General features: G+C 45.5%; 1 protein-coding gene across 1 annotated transcript in view; it reads right to left on the bottom strand.

The window, feature by feature from the left end:
* The window catches only part of LOC309559068 (solute carrier family 15 member 2-like), a 93974-nt gene extending 74726 nt beyond the window's left edge, over positions 1 to 19248 (bottom strand). Inside the window, exon 1 of the mRNA XM_082262206.1 lies at positions 19176 to 19248. Within this exon, the coding sequence (XP_082118332.1) occupies positions 19176 to 19185 (10 nt within the window). The 5' untranslated portion in view covers positions 19186 to 19248. The remainder of the gene's footprint in view (positions 1 to 19175) is intronic.
* Positions 19249 to 22210: the final 2962 nt, after the last annotated feature.

The following is a 22210-nucleotide window of genomic DNA, read 5'->3' as shown; positions in this document are numbered from 1 at the left end:
GGCCTGGGCTGGCCGGTGGGGCCCACCTGGGTACGTTCTGGGCCCTCTGAGTTTCCCATTTCACCTACACAGGGTGACAGGGAAGCCTTTTCCTCCAGCGGTGCACTCTCTGCTCAACCCCCCCTCGGGCCAGCCCAATACAGCCCCTTCCTCTCCTGCACAGTCTTGCACAACCGTGCACGTGCACACAAGGTGGCCACACTCTGAGCTGCCAGGTGAAGAGGGTGAGATTGTATATGAATCTGGAGGGGCCACACACCCCTGGACCCTCTGAGTCTTTATTTTTTACACTGAAGCCCACCACTTTCACTCAGCAGCTCAGAGTGTGGTCTGCCTGTCCCCACCTTGTGTGCACGTGCAATGTTGAGCAAGGCTCTTTGCAGGGGAGGGAGGGGCTATACTGGGCTGGCCTGGGGAGGGGGGGGGGGGCTGCAGCAGAAGTATCTTGGCTTGCAGTGGAAGGGGCGGGTGGCAGTGAGGGGGGCCCCTAGGTCAAATTTTGCATTGGGGCCCAAAGCTTCAAACTACGTCTCTGGCCTCCATCCAGGCTGTGTAGACAATTATAGGCCAATCCAAATTTTAGGGAAAAAAGAACCAATCAATCTACTGGTATGAAATTTTTTGGGCCAGTTGCCATTATTTCGCCAAGATAGCGCAGGGAATCTGCATGCTCATGCTTCTCTACAGTTCTATGTGACATTCTACTTTTCTAAATGCTTATGGATACATTAACCCCCTTGGCACGGGCACCTCCCAACTTTTTAAGGGGTTTCAGATGCCGGAAAGGAGGAGCAGGGTTTATGATCACGTGACCGCCGTGATAGGCTGTTAGGGCGATCACATGACAGAAAGCTGCTGATCGCAAGCAGTTTTCCGTTAGCCATTGGGTGCACGCAGAGCGCGCGCTCTCAGCACAGCTTTGTTTGCAATGTGGTATACAAATATGTGGCTGCTCAGCACCAAGGACCACCCACCGAGAGGCTGCATATTGGCATGCCGTCAATGCCGAGAGGTTAAAGAAGTACGGGGAAAGTTTGTTTGGCTGTACTTCTCCTGTTATCCATTTTTAGCTGACAGTGGGCTGAAGTCCACTGGCAGCTGATGTCACAGAGCCAGTCCAGGCTGGGGAAAGATCATGACCATATGGTTGGGATGCACCCAAGAGCCTGGACTGGTACCTGGCTCAGCCTCTCAGTTAGCCGCTGACAGCCTGAACCTGCCACTCCAGCCCCCCCCCCCACACACACACAACCCATCGCTTCAGTTTAGGGAGCCCATATATCGAGGGCCAATATGCACTTTCCCTGACATATCGGAATCGGCCACCAAGGTGACCGATATTGCCGATATTTCGGGAAAGTGCTTGTACCAGAGTGATGTCTGCAGCTAGAGGCATCACCCCGGTACCGGCATCCATAGCCGACGGTCGGCTGTCTTGTAATGACAACCGATGCGGCTGAGAAGCCATTTGGACCAGGAGGGGACGTTACCCCCCCCCCCCCCGCCGCCTCCTCTCCCACCGGGAGACCCAGGCAACCAGCCTGCACGCCCGCCGAAGACCTGATCAAAGCCGCATTCAGCTCTAATCGGGTCTCCATGCAGGTGATGCGCCAGATTTAAAAAAATGACAGCATTCAAAACAGCCAAACTTGGCGTTTTGAATGCTTTTAAGTGCAGAGGAGGAGTTTGGGGTCTGTTAGACCCCCAGATCCCTCCACAAGAGTACCTGTCAAAGAAAAAAAAAATACAATGTTTTTTTAAATGTACGCATATTGGCCAATGCCGATATGCATTAACCAAAATATCGGTATCGGCAACAAAAAACTGATATCGGTTGATCACTACTCCAGTTAATGCGGGGGGAGAGGGGGTGTCAGAGCAGAGAGCCGGCGTTCTGACGAAGACTCTAACTCACCAAAATTTCCAACCATGTCACTTCCGGTGACTCTACAGCGGCAATTGGGGATTTGGACGAGTTGCTGTTTTCAATGACCACCGGCATCCTATACATTATGGTACACGCTATAATGAGTGGACATTGTTAGTTTGCCCGCTACTAACCAATAACATGGCTCCAAGGCGGCAACAACTTTTTTCCTCTTTACCCACTGTTCTGTGAAAAGAGGCAACTGGTTGTGTACTGGAGTGTACAGGCTGCCAGGGGTCTGTGAAAACAGCAACTCGTCCAAATCTCCAATTATTCCTGCTGTGGAGTCACCTGAAGTGACGTAGTGGTTGGGGATTTTGGCGAGTTGGAGTTTTCGGCAGAACACCAGTGACTGACAATCACCAGCTCTCTGCTCACGGAGCACTGAGATCCAATCGATCAGCGGTGTTTGATCGCTCAGTTCTCACCCTTAGAGACGGTGGAGGACAGATGCAGCATCTCATCAATGCTGCATCCACCTAGGCAAGTATGTTTGTTTTTAGAAAGCCCAAACCCTCTACTTCTCTTTTCATGTTAATGCAATTTAATCTGCAGCCCCCTAAGGCCGGGTGCACATCCTAGCCTCAGATGAACACGCTTTTTTCCATGCTTTTTTGTGGATTTTCTCAGGTTTTCATGCTGCACCCAGAATGGGCTACCCTATGCAGGACAAACGCACCAAAGAAGCTCCTGCACTATTTTTTATGTGTTGAGTTTTATGGGTTTGTTAACCGCACTGGGGACCTCAGTTTGAATTTCTAAATCCCTATCCTGGAAACCATCTACTTGGAGTTGGAATGTTCTCCTCTGTAAAGTTCCTGTGGGTTTCCCCTCACACTGCAAAGACATGCTGATAGGTCAGAACGGGTCCTATTATGTATGTATGTGAAATGGCGACCTTCGACCAGTGTTTCTCAAACTTTTTTCAGTCAAGGCACCCTTTAAAAATTATGGACAGTCTCGGGGGAACCCAATTCTAAAATGTAAAAGCTATTCTAATAGTTTTACATCAGGCAGCAACATCCGCAAGTCCAAAAAGGACACCCAACGTTAAAGGGTATTCTTACAAAGCAAATAAACTTTTGCAAACTGGTTCTGACTAGTATTCCAATGTTTCTCTTCTCCCTTTTTTCTCCATCGCTCAGCTATGGTGACTCCAACGCTGATGGAGAGGGGCAGGGGAGGGTCAAACAAGGATGCTATGCAGGCGACTGACGTCCTTTTTATCAACTGATGATGCCACTGATTGTTAGGACGCCGGCAGCTAGAAGGTTGTAATGGTGCACAATGAAAACCTGTGACTAAGGCCCCTTTCACACAGGCGGACCGTTCAGATCCGCCTGTCAGTTTTTTTGGAGGATCTGAACGGTTCCCCCATGCATCTCTATGGGGCATCGGATGTCAGCGGAGACATGTCCATTGACATCCGATCCGATCCCATCTGTCAAATCTGGACGGATGGAAACCCTATTTTCCATCCGTCCAGCGGATCGGATGGGATCAGACCGATGGTCCGTTCCCATCCGATTCCCCCATAGAGATGTATGGGGCTCTGACAGCTGTGTCTCCACACACAGTGCGGAGAACAGCTGTCATTCTCCTGCTCAGCAGGGGATCGGCGGATCGATCCCCCGCTGAGATAAACGGAGTCCGCCGACAGAGCGGACTGTGTGAAAGAGACCTTAGTGTAACTAAAAAGGCAGCCTTCATCCACAAACCAGCTTGTATACCATTTTTTGGAAATTTTTAGGCATTTTGCCAAGGCACCCCTGAGGAAACCTCAGGGCACCCTGGTTGAAAAAGACTGCTTTAGACTGTAAGCTCCTAGAGGGCTGGGGCTGATGTAAATGAAAAAAGTGCTATGTAAACTGTTGGCGCTATATACAGTATATGAAATAAATGCAAACATAGCTGTGCCCTAATAAAGCCTGCTAATGAATCCAGCTGTACACCTCACCTGGTACAGAGGACTGCTAGGTAAGCGAGCACTACTGAAGCGTGGTGGTTTCTCTATTGTATTTTTAAATACATAAATCCTCATTATGTGAACAAAGTAAAACTGCGTCTATTATAGGAGACGATGAACTAGGATGCTGATTAAACATCAGAAAGCATCAGCTAACAATGACATTGCATAGGGAGCAGCCTGGAGAGCCAGCAGCTCCTCTGGTATCCTGCCAATATGCTGGCACGACATCCTGGCACACACCTTGCCTTTTGTACAATAGAAATTCTGCACAAACACACCAAGTGCTGCAAGGACAGCTATAGAGAAAATGAACTTTAATTTAATCTATGGGATCATTTTCTATTAGAAGACAAGGATCAATCAGTCAAGCTGGAGGTCTTCTAAGGCAGTGTATCTCAACCGGGGTTCTGCTGGGGTTCCATCATGGTGCCGCAAGCATGGGACCTAGTTTGCCCTGAATTAGGATCATGATTCGCCATGGTGTGGGTGAGCTAGAGGGTCACTAGCACCAAAACTCTCAATGATGGTCTAAGGCCAGGACGCACAGCGCCATTGGTTGGTATGGTATTGGAATGCGGGGCCACTCACAGCATTCAGGAGACACCTGTGCTGCTGAAGTCAAAATGTAGGGTTCATTTTTTGAGAAGACTATGATTGGGGGCTCTGCGATGGGTGTGTGTGTGATGGGGAGGGATGTACTGTGTCAAGGGGGGATTTTGTGGTGATGGGGGGACCCTCATGTATAGGGGGACCTCTAACATGATGAGGCAGACTCTGATGTGATGAGGAAAATTATTTGAAAGGGGGGCTCTGGTGTGAAGGGGGAGCCTCTGATGTGATGGGGGAGCCTCTGATGTGATGGGGGCCTTTGATATAATGGGGGACCTCTGATGTGATGAGGGGAACTCTGATGTGATCAGGGGACCTCTAATGTGATGAGGGGACACTGATAAGATAGGGAGACCTCTGACATAATGGATGCACCGCTGACGTGAGGAGCTCCAATGTAATGGGGGGCTCTGATGTGAAGGGGGGGACCTCTGATTTGAAGGGGGGACTCTGATGTGATTGGAGGACCTCTGATGTGATGGGGTCCTCTGATCTAATGAGGGGACCTCTGATGTGATGGGGGCTGATGTGATGGGGGGCCTCTGATATGATGGGTGTACCTCTGACATGAGGACCTCCAATGTAATGGGGGGCTCTGATGTGAAGGGGGGACTGTGATGTGATTGGAGGACCTCTGATGTGATGGGGGTCCTCTGATCTGATGGGGGGGCTCTGATGTGATGAGGGGACCTCTGATGTGATGGGGGCCTCTGATATGATGGGGGGCCTCTGATGTGATGAGGAAGCCTCTGATGTGATGAGGGGACCTCTGATGTGATGAGGGGACCTCTGATGTGATGGGGAGACCTCTGATGTGATGGGTTCACCTCTGACGTGAGAACCTCTAATGTAATGGGGGGCTCTGATGTGAAGGGGGACCTCTGATTTGAAGGAGGGACTCGGATGTGATGGGGGACCTGTGATGGGGAGCCTCTGATGTGATGAGGGAACCTCTGATGTGATGGGGAGACCTCTGACATAATGGGTGCACCTTTGACATGAGGACCTCCAATTTAATAGGGGGCTCTGATGTGAAGGGGGACCTCTGATTTGAAAGGGGGACTTTGATGTGATGAGGGACATATGATGTGATGGGGGGCCTCTGATGTGAAGGGGGACCTCTGATTTGAAGGGGGGGCTCTGATAAGATGGGGGACCTCTAAACTGAAGGGGGGACTCTGATGTGATGGGGGCCTCTGATGTGAAGGGGGACCACTGATTTGAAGAGGGGACCTCTGATGTGATGGGGGCCTCTGATGTGATGAGGAGACCTCTGGCATAATGGGCGCACCTCTGATGTGAGGACCTCCAATGTAATGGGGGGCTCTGATGTGAAGGGGGACCTCTGATTCAAGGGGAGGCTTTGATGTGATGGGGGGCCTCTGATGTAAAGGGAAGCTCTGATTTGAAGGGGAGGCTCTGATATGATGGGGGGTCTCTGATGTGAAGGGGGACCTCTGATGTGATGAGGGGACACTGATGTGATGGGGAGACCTCTGACATAATGGGTGCACCTCTGACATGAGGACTTCCAATGTAATGGGAGGCTCTGATGTGAAGGGGGACCTCTGATTTGAAGGGGGGACTCTGATGTGATGGGGGGCCTCTGATGTGAAGAGGGACCTCTGATTTGAAAGGGGGACCTCTGATGTGATGGGGGGCTTCTGATGTGATGGGGGCCTCTGATGTGAAGAGGGACCTCTGATTTGAAGGGGGGCTTCTGATGTGAAGGGAGACCTCTGATTTGAAAGGGGGACCTCTGATGTGATAGGGGGGCCTCTGATGTGATGGGGGCCTCTAATGTGATGAGGGGACACTGATATGATGGGAGACCTCTGACATAATAGGTGCACCTCCGATGTTAGGACCTCCAATGTAATGTGGGGCTTCTGATGTGAAGGGGGACCTCTGACCCATGATGGGGGGACCTGGGGGGGGGGGGCTTCTGGTGTAAAGTTAAGTTCATCAAGGCAGTTGTGTGCTTTGTGTTATATGAATAAAGCCGGCACATGAAAAGGCTTCTTCCAAGTAAAATTCTTTATTCCAACATGGATAGCGGTGACAACATGACAAATGCTGACGCGTTTTGGCTTTACGCCTTCCTCATAGCTGTGTGCTTTGTCCCAGGCCAGGTTTTCCTTGATAAGTAACATTTACATTTCCTATAATTTTGATATGGGGGGGGGGGGGGGGCTCAGAATTTTGCATATTTTTAAAAGGTACTGCGACTGGAAAAAGGTTCAGAAGCATTGTTCTGAGTCACAGCCTGACTTCCCCGGGATGAAAGGCATTTATACTGAGGGGGTATAAAGAGAACACTTCCAGTATTTTCTTTACTATTCAAGATTTAGGAGTAAACATTTTATTATTCTACAATACAAGATTACACAAAGGAATGTAGATCCACCATCTCCCTTATGCTAGTATATAATACTACACATAAATAAGCATAAAAATCCTAAAACAAACACAATATACTCTATAATACAAAGTGCATTCAATGTAGAAACATCCTGCCATGGACCACCAACATTTATCATATTTTACTTTTTCTGTTTTTTCTTCTTTTTTTTTTTTTACAATATAGAATAGAGCAGAAATCAGTTGAATTGAATGCACATCATATTTTCTGTTTCTGAGTGATGGAGTACTCTATGTAAAATTTGCAGAGATCATCTCTGGGGTTACGTCTCTTAAAATATCTCTAGCTTCTCTATGGAGATGGTTGTGATGAGAGCAGAGAAAAGAGACACTCCAAATGGAGACAAAGTTGCGATTTGTGAGATAAAGTAACAATGTATTTCAGTTTCTGGCTGCACATCGATGCGTCTTCGTGTCTGGGCATTGGATGTTTTGATGAGGAACGTTATCAGAGGAAATAAATAATGTATCTAGAATAGTTCATGCATCTCAGGACTCGTGTAGACGGGAGTTTTTCCTGCATTTGACAGCCTTTGAAACATACATCAAACGCAAGTCAACAGATCCCCATTAGGGCTTCGTTCACGCCTACAGGTGCAACTGAGCGTGGGCGCATTTCCTTGCATTCCTTTGAATCTGGTGTAGGGCAGCCCCAATAATTTCACTGTGCTGCCCCTACGAGTAAGAGACACAGAAAATAAGTCCTAGACTCTTTTCCACAAAATGTGCTGCGCCGAACCGCAATGGTGCCGTGTCACCATGTGATCTGATGTGTGCAGAAATGCATTCATTTGCAGATGCTTGGGGGGTGTCATTAACAATTAATGGCACCACTGCATGCCTGCTGAAGGGGAGTCCGTTTCTGTGCGTGTGTCAGGAAACGCACAATTTTGCACACGTCCCAGACAAGCAGTGGTGTGAATCTAATTTACTTACTTTAAACCGGAGTTCCACCCTGAAAATTTTTTTTTAGCTAAAAATACCCCCGGGACAGTCAGGGCAGTGCATTTAAGCAACTATAGCCTCTGAACTGTCCCCAGGTTCACTTACCTTTTAGAAGAAATACTTACCTTGAAAATGTCTTGTCCAGTGCTGCCATCTCAGGTGTGGGCAGTTGAAGCCGGAGCATCCTCTTCGGTGACGTCGGAGTCCCAGAATGCCCTGCACCGGCCCCGCTCGTCACTTCCGGTGCATGCCCAGAAGCTGTTTAGCAGGGAATGATGCGCCTGCACCGGAAGTGACGAGCGGGGCCGGTGCAGGCGCATTGATTCCTGGGAGCGATGACGCTCATCTCCCAGGAGTCAATGCAAGCAGGAAGTGACGGCGCGGCCCGCGGCCGCAGAGGGAGGAAGAGGGAGGAAGGTGAGTATATTTTCTTTAAAAACAAAGTAAGTAAATAAAAAAAAATTTAATTATCCAATTCTTTTTCAGGTACATTAAAGCAAGCGGATGGTGAAAAGTTGATTTTGAGTCCGAAACTCTGCTTTAATGTTGCAGCCTGGATGCTGACGCTGCATCTGATTAGCTTTGTATTTCTTTAGATGCAGCATTTCCTATTAAGATGTGTTTAAACTGCGCTGCACCTTGAATTGACATCAACGTCCATCTACGCAAGCCCCTCCCACTCATGCGTCTGCATTTGATGCATTTTTCATTCTTTTTTGATACATCTTTTATGATTTTTTATTTATTTATTTATTTTTAATGTGTTGAAGTCTGCAGGGCCAAAAATGCACAAAATAAGCACCTGTGCCTTTTTCCAAGGTGCATGAAAGCCATTTGCATCATTTTGATTGGGCCCCATAGACAACAAAGGCATTCCTCCTATCATGAAAAAAAATGGAAAATGAAAGAAAAAGGAAAATACATTGTGATGTCGCGTCATCTCGGCCCATCGACGACGTTCTTTGTGATGAAACGCGTAGGGTTGGGCCCATGATGGTGACGTCATCACGTGAATACATCTCTGATTGGTCAGTTCGTGAAAGAGCCCGGAGGAAGACTCGGAGGGACGCCGCGCTTTTTACTTGAATTTCATACACTGTTTTATCTGGATGTCTTGTAAGTGCAACCCCCTCATTTATACTAATAAATGGGTATATATATATATATATATATATATATATATATACATATCACACTATGGAAGTGTTCCTTTGTTTTTATATTTGAATTTCGCTGGAGGAGTATAAGTGGAGAGATCGTGTATACGGTTTGAGGGAGACCTTACTTTCCTCGGGTCCTACTTGACCACCTGTAACTCATTGGCCAATTGCATCTGGCAAGAAGTTTGTAACAAAAACTGCGGACATGATGGAGTTGGACCTTTCCTCTTCAATCGATATCGCTTTCTCTGTACCTACTACATGGGATTTGGATAAAGATTCATTTCACTTCTTTCTTTATAGACATTCATTTATTCTATCGATTCTATATTGACATTTCAATGAATGACTTGTATTTGATTATCCACTTTAGCGATGCACCAACGTATATATATTCCTCCTATCATACAATATCATGCACCGTCTTTCCCCCCTCACTTCTGTTTGTTTGGGACGAGTAGGGCATGTTAGTTGCAGAGGTGGGAATGGTGAACCGACTCCCCAAAAAAACATTAAGGGCCCATTCAGACTTGTGCGACTTGTCATGTGACTTTGACATGACAAGTCATAGTCCCATGTTTGCCATGGCACCCATTCAGATCGGTGCCACTTAAGGTTGGAGCGATTTTGAAGAGGTGCCTGCACTACTTTGGTGCAACTTTTGATGCGACTTTGGTCCAGTGAATGTAAAGTCAGATTAAAGTCGCTCCAAAGTTGCACTTGCGACTTTGTAGATGTACAAATGTGAATGGAGCCTTACAGTAGTAGCCACTTTAGGACCGGAAGGATTTGCCCCCTTAATGACAAGGCCCTATTTTGCGATTCGGCACGGCGTTACTTTAACGGACAATTACGCGGTTGTGCGACGCTGTACCCAAAAAACAAATTGACGTCCTTTTTTTTCCACAATTAGAGCTTTCTTTTGGTGGTATTTGATCACCTCTGTGATTTTTATTTTTTGCGCTATAAACAAAAAATAAGCGACAATTTTGAAAAAAAAAAAAAAAAACAATATTTTTTACATTCTGTTATATTACATTCTCAAAAAAAAAAATGTAAAAATCAAATTTTTTTAACATTTTAGGTCAATTTGTTTTCTGCTACATATTTTTGGTAAAAAAAAAATCTCAATAAGCGTATTTTGATTGGTTTGGCGCAAAAGTTATCGCGTCTACTAACTACGGGAAAGATTTCTGTCATTTTTTATAGTTTTTTTTTTTTTTTTACTAGTAATGGCGGCGATCTGCGTTTTTTAGCGGGACTGCGACATTGCGGCGAACAGATCTGACCCCTAACTGACATTTTTCACACTTTTGGGGGTACCAGTGACATTACTACAGTAATCAGTGCTAAAAATATGCACTGTTACTGTAATAATGACACTGGCAGGGAAGGGGTTAACACTGTGGGTGATCAAGGGGTTAAATGTGAGCCTAGGGGAGTGATTCTAACTGTGGGGGGCGTGGCTTCTGAAATGATCATAGAGACATGTGATCCTATATAGAAGGATCACAGGCGCTCTGTGATCATTCCAGGGAGAAGAACGGTCAGCTGTGTTTACAACATCCGACCGTCCTTCTCTCACAGAGGGGAGCAATCGCGGGTGTCAGGCGGCAAACGGAGCCGCCTGACACACGCATTGGCTTCCCCGCTGACAATCGGGAGCAGGGGTGCGCCCCCGGCAGCGCACGCTCGCCCCCTAGCTGCCACCAAGCAAACAACGTAACCGTACGTTGTTTTGCCTGTGCGAGCCACCCTGCCACCGTATGTATGTATGTATATATATATATATATATATATATATATATATATATATATATATAGGTGTGTTCCCGCTGTGTTCCTTATGGTGAGTGCCACATCCCAATAAATGTAGGACAAATTGTGAAAATCCCCTAGGGGTGGGACTTTATAGGCCACTCGAAAAATTATAACATGTTTTTTAGCGTTTATAAATTTTATTAGAGTATACAAAAAATGAAAAAACATAACAAAATGTAATAATATACAATAAAAATGGCAAAACTGATGATTATATAAAAAATATGCGTATACACTCAACCGACTATTCCAGGTTTGATCCAACGTTTGGAGGTGGGACACCTCTTCCTCAGGGATAGTACTGGAAATAGTTATTTATGGTTGAATAACATATAGGCATATTTAATTGTTTTGCCGTCAAGTAAAAACAGGAAGTTTTTGTATAGCACCCACAGGAGATGGTAGTTTTGTAAAGAAGGTTTATGGGAAAGTAGAACCCAAACAGTACCACAAGAAATGGAAGCAGGTAAGTTATGCGTCCCGGAGATAGAACGTCTCAACTGGAGTCCAAAAAATAGCCTGATCATTCGGGCAGAGGCCAGTCACATTTTGCTTATGAGGTACTTGTTAGGCAAACCTTCTCCCAGCAGTGGATGACATGTTATAATTTTTCGAGTGGCCTATAAAGGTCCCACCCCTAGGGGATTTTCACAATTTGTATATATATATATAGTAAGTGGTTAAGGGCCCATTCAGACTTGTGCGACTTGTCATGTGTGTGACTTTGACATGACAAGTCATAGTCCCATGTTTGCAATGGCACCCATTCAGATCTGTGCCACTTAAAGTTGGAGCGATTTTGAAAAGGTGCCTGCACTACTTTGGTGCAACTTTTGATGCGACTTTGCTCCAGAGAATGTAAAGTCAGATTAAAGTCACTCCAAAGTTGCACTTGCGACTTTGTACATGTACAATTGTGAATGGAGCCTTACAGTAATAAAAAAAAAAAAATAATTTATTGTGAAACGCACTACAATCTCTAAGTGCTTTGCACAATAATTTGACCTATTCACCCCCTTGGGCGTGTGATCACCGTTGTACCTTTTTTTTAAATTATCAATGAAAATGTATTGAAATTAAAGCAACTGTGTCGCCTTCCACCCTATGACACAGTTTGCTCTCAGATGGGGTGTCCAGGGGTGGTGGACGGGACCCTTACCGTAAAACTAGCACTAAAGGCCCGTACACACGTACCGATCGTCGGCATACAAACGTCGGCGGACGAAAGATCTGCCGATTGTACGCTTGTTAGTATGGTGCCTCCGACAGCTGTCTGCGCACATTCTGCGGACAAGAGTCTTTCTTGCAAGCATTTAAATTTTTGTTGGCCGACACCAGAACGGACGATTGTTCGCCAGTCAGTACAGAAATCAGCCGACAGACCGCAGATTTGCAAGACTGGGCATGCTCAGAAAAGAAAAAACACAGGGAAAGTTAACCATTACATGACATCACTTCTGCAGTCGGCTGTAGTCGGCGGACAAAATTCTTGGGCAGTCTTTGCACTTTTCAACAGACACCGACATCCCGGGGAGAAAAGACGAACGTTTGTATGCCGACGATCGGTACGTGTGTACGGGGCTTTACACTACATCCGATGTTCAAGGGCAATTGTGACGCTTGTTTACTCACTGTACTCATATAAGACGCTCCGTTTTATGTTATAATGTACAACAGAAAGTATCAAAGTTTTCTTATCCCTTTGTACTTTTTTTCTTTATGGGAAACTCAATAAAAATTATTGAAGATAAAAAAATAATTTAAAAGCTAATAAGAAACATTTACTTTTGTTTCAGTACAAAGGGAATGCATGTGGCACCATTGACGCAATGTAATGGATCACAAAGCGTTGCACTGCATAGAATTACATAAAAGGAAAAAAGCAAGCGCCACAATGCGTTTTAACATCACACGGCAGCGCGCATTCACTCTGCACACCAGTGCACTCACGTTATGCGCACAATTCTACGTGCTGTAAGGTGTGACTGAGCCCCTTGTTAAACTAACGGCAAAAACAACTAATATATTATAAAATAATTTTACAAGCTAATAAGAAACATTTGCATTTATTTCATTGCGATGTGTAGAAAATACTTTTGCCGCCATCGATTTTATGTAACGAATCACAATTTGCTGCAGTGTATAGAATTACTAGTAATAAAAGAAGGGGGGGAAAAAATGTAACAAATACAATCACTTCAATGTGTTTAGCAATGCATTTTAGCACACAGAAGAGCGCGTTCACACTGCATCCCAGCGCTCACACGCTGCACGCACAATGCTATATGCTGTGAGGTGGGAATGAGCCTTCAGAAAACAAATCCCAAAGACATCTAAAGGGCTCTTTCAATATTGGCGGCAGTGTCCAGTAATACTGCGCCACAAACGCAAACCAAGCGTTTTGGCTCATGGTGGCGGTGCACTCTATTAGGCCCCGTTCACACAGGGGAGTCCGTCGGCGGACTCCGTTTTTCTCAGCGGGGGATCGATCCGCCGATCCCCCGCTGAGCAGGCGGATGGCAGCTCTGTCTCTGCGCTGTGTGCGGAGACAGAGCTGTCAGATCCCCGCTGTTCTCTATGGGGGAATCGGATGAGAACAGACTGTCTGTCCGTTCTCATGCAAACGATCCGCTGGACGGATGGAAAATAGGGTTTCCATCCGTCCAGATTTGATGGATCGGATGTCAGCGGACATGTCTCCGCTGAAATCCCATGCCCCATAGAGATGCATAGGGCATCCGTTTAGATACGCCTGAAAAACTGACAGGCGGATCTGAATGGTCCGCCTGTGTGAAAGGGGTCCTAATCTTAAGGGCTCTTTCACACAGGCGGACCGTTCAGATCCACCTGTTCGTTTTTTTGGCGGATCTGAACGGTCCCCTCATGCATCTCTATGGGGGATCGGATGTCAGCGGAGACATGTCCGCTGACATCCGATCCGATCCGTCAAATCTGGACAGATGGAAACCCTATTTTCCATCCGTCCAGAGGATCGGATCGGATGAGAACGGACCGATGGTCCGTTCCCATCCGATTCCCCCATAGAGATGCATGGGGCTCTGACAGCTGTGTCTCCGCACATAGTGCGGAGAACAGCTGTCATTCTCCTGCTCAGCGGGGGGATCGGCGGATCAATCCCCCGCTGAGATAATCGGAGTCCGTCCAACGGAGCGGACTGTGTGAAAGAGCCCTAATGGGTGCATTTAACAGGCAGTACTGCCTGTCAAACTCTGCTAGCTGAGTTAAAATAGCTGCAGCGTGTGTACAACCTCACCTGGCTGCAATGTAGAATTTAGGTGGATGATATGGAGGTAAGGATCTATCCACACCAGATGCAGTGGGGTGCATTTTTGACTGCACTCCAAATGCACAGGCAGTCCAAAATCCAGGTTATCCTAAGGGTATGGTTCATACTTTTGCAGTGCAGTGAAAAAAGTACAGCTAGCTACATTTTTCCGCACTGCAAATGCACAGAAATGCATGCAAATGCACTGCGTCAGTGTGCAGTGTACATAAGGGCTCTTTCATACAGAATGCAGTTGGATGCATTTGGATGCATGTTGAACTAAACTCCAACTGCATCGACAGCCTGACATCAAGGTAATGCCCCGTACACACGTGCAGATTGTCGGCCGAAAAGATTCGGCCGACGACCGATCGGCTGATTTTCGGCTTGTTAGTATGATGCTTCCGACAGCGCACTTTCGGCCGAACAGAATCTGTCGTGCAAGCATTAAAATTTTTGTATGCCGACACCAGAACGGCCGATTGTTCGCCAATCAGTACAGAATTCGGCCGACAGACAGCCGATTTGCAAGACTGGGCATGCTCAGAGAAGAAAAAAAGACAAGGAAAGTTAACCATCACATGACATCACTTCTGCAGTCGGCTGTTGTTGGCCGACAAAATTTGTGTGCAGTCTTTTGCAGTTTTCAACAGACACGACAGCCCTGGACAAAAGACGGCCGATCGTTCGGCCGACAATCTGCACGTGTGTACGAGGCATTATTGTAAACTCTAATGAGCAGGACTCTATAATTCCTCCTGTATTGTATTGAATTGTATTGTAACTGTATTGTCTTCCCTCATATTGTAAAGCGCTGCACAAACTGTTGGCGCTATATAAATCCTGTAGAATAATGATAATTCTGTGGGCATAGTTCACATCATTGCAGTGCAGTTCATAAAAAGTAGAGCATGCTGAATTTTTTCTCCCTGAAAATGCAGTAAACGCGCTGCAAATATGCCAGAAACGCACTGCACACCCCACACTGTGCCCCTTTAAGCCAAGAAAACCAAGCCCAAACAAGTATAGAAAAATGCACTGCAAACGCAGCAAAAAACGCATGCAAAATGCATTCAACACATGCCAAGCGCACATCAAGCGCTTCAAATGCATGTAAACATGCAGTCAAAAACGCGCAGTTATGTGAAGTTTCTGGTGTGATTGGGCCCTAAAAGCCCAAAGAAGAGAAAAGTACCCTCAAAGGCAATGCAAAAAATGCACGTAAAAATGAATGCAAGTCCCACGCAGTTTCTGATGTGAATGGGTGCATTTGGCAGGCAGTATCGCCTGTCAGACTAAGCTAGCTGATTTAAAATTGCTGCAGGGTGTGTGCAGCCCCATCTGCCTGTAGAATTTGGGTGGATGATCAGGGCAGGGGGGAGGACAGTTGTAAAGCTGCAGCTTAAATCGCCAGTTTTTATGACCCCCCCTCTCAACCATCCATGTGAAAGGAGCAAAAATAGAAATATGTAAATTAAAATTACATGCGTGGGGTGCATTTTTGACTGCGTTTCAGCTGCACAGACGGTCCAAAATTCCAGGTGATCCTGTGGGTATAGATAACACTATTGCAGTGCAGAGCAATAAAAAAAAAAAAGTACAGCAAGCTGCATTTTTCGCACTACAAAAAAAGATGAAAGTGACCTCAAAGGAATTGCAAGCTTAGAAAAAAATGCACGTAAAAATGAATGCAGTTTCTGATGTTAATGGGCCCCAATGGGTGCATTTGGCAGGCAGTACCGCCTGTCCGACTTTTACAGGCAGTGCTAGCTGACTAGAGCCCCGTACACACGTAGCGATTGTCGGCCGTAAATATTCGGCCGCCGAACGATCGGCCGATTGTCGGCTTGTTAGTATGATGCTTCCGACAACCGACTCCGACTTTTCGGCCGAACAGAATCGGGTGTGCAGGCATTAAAATTTTTGTTGGCCAACACCAGAACGGCCCATTGTTCGCCAGTCAGTACAGAATTTGGCCGACAAACAGCCGATTAGCAAGACTGGGCATGCTCAGAGAAGAAAAAACACACGGAAAGTTAACCATCACATGACATCACTTCTGCAGTCGGCTGTTGTTGGCCGACAAAATTCATGTGCAGTCTTTTACAGTTTTGAGCCGACAGGACAGCACCGGACAAAAGACAGCCGATCGTTCGGCCGACATTCCGTACGTGTGTACGGGGCTTTAAAATTGCTGCAGGGTGTGTGTAGACCCATCTGCCTGTAGAATTTGGGTGGATAATCGGGGGGGGGGACAGTGGCAAAACTGCAGCGCAAGCACCTGTTTTTTGACCCACCCTCTTCCCCAGCCATCCATGTGAAAGGAGCAAAAACAATAAAATGTCTATTAAAATGTACAACTAAGAAAATATTTGTTTTTGTTCTGTTAGGATAAGGAGTTAAGGGCCCATTCACACCAGATGATGCAGCGGGATGCATGACTGCACTTCAGCTGCAAAGACAGTCCAAAATCCAGGTGATCCTATGGGTATAGTTCACACTATTGCAGTGCAATGAAGAAAAGCAAGCTGCGTTTTTTCGCACTGCAAATGCCCAGAAATGCGTGGAAATGCAGGAAAATGCAGTGCAATGCATAAAAAAGCCCAAAGAAGACTGAAAAAAAGAAGAGGGAAATGCAAGTTTAGGAAAAATACACAGCAAATGCACATCGCACGCAGTTTCTGATGTGAATGGGCCCTAATGGCTGCATTTGACAGGCAGTTCCACCTGTCACACTCTGTCAGGTGAGTTAAAAGTGCTGCAGGGTGCGTGCAGCCCCAGAATTTAGGTGGATGATGGAGGCGGGTATAGTTGGGTATATTATAGTTGGGTATACAATGGGCATAGTTCACGCTATTCCAATGCAATGCAATGGGGAAAAAAATACAACAAGCTGCGTTTTTTCGCACTACAAATGCACCGAAATGCTTGTAAATGCAGGAAAATGCAGTGCAATTCACACAAAAAGTTTAGGAAAAATGCACAGCAAATGCACATCGCATGCAGTTTCTGATGTGAATGGACCCTAATGGCTGCATTTGACAGGCAGTGCCATCTGTCACACTCTGCAAGGTGAGTGAAAACTGCTGCAGGGTGCGTGCAGCCCCAGAATTTAGGTGGATGATGGAGGCGGGTATAGTTGGGTATATTATAGTTGGGTATACAATGGGCATAGTTCACACTATTGCAATGCAATGCAATGGGGGGAAAAATACAGCAAGCTGCGTTTTTTCGCACTACAAATGCACAGAAATGCATATAAATGCAGAAAAATGCAGTGCAATGCACAAAAAATCCCAAAGAAGAAAGAAGACGGAAGTTATCTCTAAGGCGATGCAAGTTTAGTAAAAATGCACAGCAAATGCATATCGCATGCAGTTTCTGATGTGAATGGACCCTAACGGCTGCATTTGACAGGCAGTGCCACCTGTCACACTCTGCCAGGTGAGTGAAAACTGCTGCAGGGTGCGTGCAGTCCCAGAATTTAGGTGGATGATGGAGGTGGGTATAGTTGGGTATATTACAGTTGGCAGTGTCGGGACAAGGTCATCCAGTGCCCAGGGCAAGGATGCCAAACTGCGCCCTCCCTTCCCTTCGGGTTAGGATCAAGGTGCCCCCTCATCCCTGCAATAAACCATTGTGCCAGGGCAACTGTCCCTCCTGCCCACCCCTTGTCTCGGCCCTGATAGTTGGTTATACAATGGGTAAAGTTCACACTATTGCAGTGCAATACAGCAAGCTGCGTTTTTTTCGCACTACAAATGCACAGAAATGCATGTAAATGCAGGAAAATTAAGTGCAATGCACAAATAAAGTTTAGGAAAAATGCACAGCAAATGCACATTGCATGCAGTTTCTGATGTGAATGGACCCTAATGGCTGCATTTGACTGGCAGTGCCATCTGTCACACTCCAGGTGAGTGAAAACTGCTGCAGGGTGCATGCAGCCCCAGAATTTAGGTGGATGATGGAGGCGGGTATAGTTGGGTATATTATAGTTGGGTATACAATGGGCATAGTTCACACTATTGCAGTGCATTGCAATTAAAAAATATTCGGCAAGCTGCGTTTTTTTCGCAATACAAATGCACAGAAATGCATGTAAATGCAGGAAAATGCAATGCACAAAAAAACAGAAGAAGAAAGAAGACGGAAGTTATCTCTAAGGAAATGCAAGTTTAGGAAAAATGCAAAAAAAAAAAAAGTACAGTAAGCTGCGATTTTTCACACTGCAAATGCACAGAAATGCAGGAAAATGCAATGCAATGCACAAAAGAAACAGAAAAAAAGAAAGAAGACGGAAGTTATCTCTAAGGAAATGCAAGTTTAGGAAAAATGCAAAAAAAAAAAAAAAAGTACAGTAAGCTGCGTTTTTTTCACACTGCAAATGCACAGAAATGCGTGCAAATGCATGTAAATGCACTGCAACCCCATGCACTGCAACCCAGTGCAGTGCACATAAAAGCCCAAAGAAGAAAAAAGACGGAAAGGAAATGCACATTTTGGAAAAATGCACTGCAAATGCGTGTAAAAAAAAAGCGCATCTCTGTGCATGCAAAAACGCACACTAAGTACACAGTTCCTGGTGTGATTGGGCCTTGGGCTTTCCATACATGTTCAATCTGCTTGTACAAATTTCTGTTAGATTTACCAAAACCATGTAAAATGAGGTCAAAACTAAACAAATACTTTAAATTGTATCCTATTAGGCAGGCCTTTGTACTACATTGTTGAAGATAAATGTAAAGAAAATTGTAAGAAGATCGTATAATGTATGGCCGGCCTTAATTAATTTCCCAAAATATTTTCAAAGTTCTCCTTTCACTGGAATAATAATAATAAATAATAATAATAATAATAATAATAATAATAATAATAAATAATAATAATATTATAATAATAATAATATAATAATAATAATAATAAATAATTGTTCTATTTGTTATTATTATTATTGTTACTATTTATAAACACACGTCTGCAGCAGACAATACGAGTACAGATCTGCAGAGGTGAATGTGACTCTCCATCCTTTACCTGCCCCCATGATTGCTCCTTTATCCCTGCGCAGTCCTCCAAGAAAGAGCAGCGTTCCTCCTTCGCATCTTCCTTTTCTTCTTCTCCCAATTTGTGGTCAATCATTCACCCACAGATCCGGCCTTCCCTCCGGCCACCAATAGCGAGCTTTCCTATTTTTTCCCGGTTGGGATGAGATGGGAATGGAGGTGATTGTTGACCTTCGGACTGTCCTGAGTGGAAAAGTGTTTTTTTTTTTATAGTCTGTACATGTTATTTATACAATGATAGAAACTCACTGCAAACACTTTCATTGTGAGTGAGGGCAGCCTGGTCATCTGAATGATATTACCACCCCCCCACCCCGTCTGCCATCCTCCACCAATGGCACATGGCCAAGCAGAGAGTGCGCTTATTGGGATTTTATTTTTATTTTTTTACCAAAAATATGTAGCAGAATACATATTTGCCTTAATTTATGAAGAAATTCGATTTTATAAAAATTTTATTGGATATTTTTTATAAAAATATTGTTTTTATTTTTTTTTAAATTTTCAGTATTATAGTTTATAGTGAAAAAAATATATAAAAACGCAGAGGTAATCAAATATCACTAAAAGAAAGTGCTATTTGTGTGGGGGGGAATGATATAAATTTAGTTTGAGTACAGTGCTGCATGACCGCGCAATTGTCACGCAAAAAAGCGAAAAATGGTCTGGTCGTGAAGAGGGGTAAATCTTCTGGAGGTCAACTGGGTCCTGGCGGCACATTCCAGTTTCCCGCTGCGTGCTTAGAGGGGGATTTCAGAAGGGGGTGGATTTGTACTGGGAGGAGGGGGAATTTATGCTTGGGGGGGGGGGATTTTTGCTGACACAGAATGCTCAAGCATCTTGGGGGGGGGGGGGCAGTTTGCCCTGGGCTCTGGAAGACTTTGTACTGGCACTGGTCTACACCACCGACTGGTTCCAGTGGACCTTTACCCATTTCTACCACATGCCCCTCCCCCACCCTCTTACATTGTAATCTGTAAATAACTTTTTATAACTATTTTGCAACTCTGTTTCCTTATAGTGACACTAACTGATATCCTTGTTTTTCAACAATACAAATCCACTTCATAATGGCCCTGTAATCTTTTTCAATGAACATACATTGGTTGGAGGAGAAGGCAGGGAAAGTCCACCAATGAGCACACAGTGGTTGGAGGAGAAGGCAGGGAATGTCCACCAATGAGCGCACAGTGGTTGGAGGAGAAGGCAGGGAATGTCCATCAATGAGCGCACAGTGGTTGGAGGAGAAGGCGGGGAATGTCCACCAATGAGCACACAGTGGTTGGAGGAGAAGGCAGGGAAAGTCCACCAATGAGCACACAGTGGTTGGAGGAGAAGGCGGGGGATGTCCACCAATGAGCACACAGTGGTTGGAGGAGAAGGCAGGGAATGTCCATCAATGAGCACACAGTGGTTGGAGGAGAAGGCGGGGAATGTCCACCAATGAGCACACAGTGGTTGGAGGAGAAGGCAGGGAAAGTCCACCAATGAGCACACAGTGGTTGGAGGAGAAGGCGGGGGATGTCCACCAATGAGCACACAGTGGTTGGAGGAGAAGGCGGGGAATGTCCACCAATGAGCACACAGTGGTTGGAGGAGAAGGCGGGGAATGTCCACCAATGAGCACACAGTGGTTGGAGGAGAAGGCAGGGAAAGTCCACCAATGAGCACACAGTGGTTGGAGGAGAAGGCAGGGAATGTCCACCAATGGGCGCACAGTGATTGGAGGAATGTCCACCAATGAGCACACAGTGGTTGGAGGAGAAGGCAGGGAATGTCCACCAATGGGCGCACAGTGATTGGAGGAATGTCCACCAATGAGCACACAGTGGTTGGAGGAGAAGGCAGGGAATGTCCTTGCATGGCCAAGTCAGAGCCCAGACTTAAACCCCATTGCAAATCTGTGGAATGACTTGAAGACTGCAGTCCACAAATGCATTGCTCACCGTCAAATGTAACTGAACCTGAGCAGTTTTGTAAAGAAGAGCGGGCAAATATTGCAAAGTCTAAATGTGCAAAGTTAGTAGAGACAAAAACCAACAGACTAAAGGCTGTAAATAAAGCAAAAGGTTTTTTTCAACAAAATACTGACATAAGGAGGGATCCTTTTTCCAACTCAGTGATTTTGATTTTGAATGTTTTTCATTTTTGTCTTACATGTTGGTGTTATATCGTTTACTTGGATGTTATAAGTTGCAATGAGTAAATATAGCTGGATAAAACAAAAACTGTGTCTGTCTTCATTTCAGGCTGCAAAGCAACAAAATGTGATTCTTTTCTATATCCACTCTTAGGCTGGCCATACACTATACAATTTTCTTATTCAATTTCCTTTAGATTTACCTTAAACTATGTAGTACAAGGGCCTGCCTGATTGCATACAAATTGAAAGTTTGTAGGTTTGACCCTATATTACATGGTTTTGGTAAATCTAAAGGAAAGTTGAACAAGAAAATTGTATAGTGTATGGCCAGCCTAAGTCTGTGAGTCCATTTACCACCCACCCAAGGCCATGTACGTTAAATACACTTGTTCAATGCAGTGCTGTTCATTGTCAAGGTGCATTCGAATGTAATGCATGCCCATTGGAGAATTCTTTGGGATGCAATGCATGCCCTTTACAAGGTGATTTGGGATGCAACACATGCCCATCGTAAGCTGGTTTGGGATGCAATGCATGCCCATCCTAAGGTGCTTTGGGATGCAATTAATGTCCCCTTCGGATGGTGCATTGGGATGCAATGCATGCCCTTTGGAAGTTACATTGAGATGCAGTGCATGCCCTTCAAAAGATGCATAGGGGTGCAATGCATGCCCTTTGGAGGGTGCATTGGGATGCGATGGGTGCCCTTTGGAAGGTGCATTGGGATGCATTGTATGCCCTTCTAAAGCTGAATTTGGATGCAATGTATGCCCATCAAAAGGTGAATTGGGATGCAACGCATGCCCCATAGAAGGTGCATTGGCATACATTGCATGCCTTTCTGAAGCTAGATTGGGATGCAA

This window comes from Pelophylax lessonae (genome assembly GCF_965119305.1).
Source record: "Pelophylax lessonae genome assembly, chromosome: 6".
NCBI classification, from domain to species: Eukaryota; Metazoa; Chordata; class Amphibia; order Anura; family Ranidae; genus Pelophylax; species Pelophylax lessonae.
This window is presented reverse-complemented; position numbering and strand designations above follow the sequence as displayed.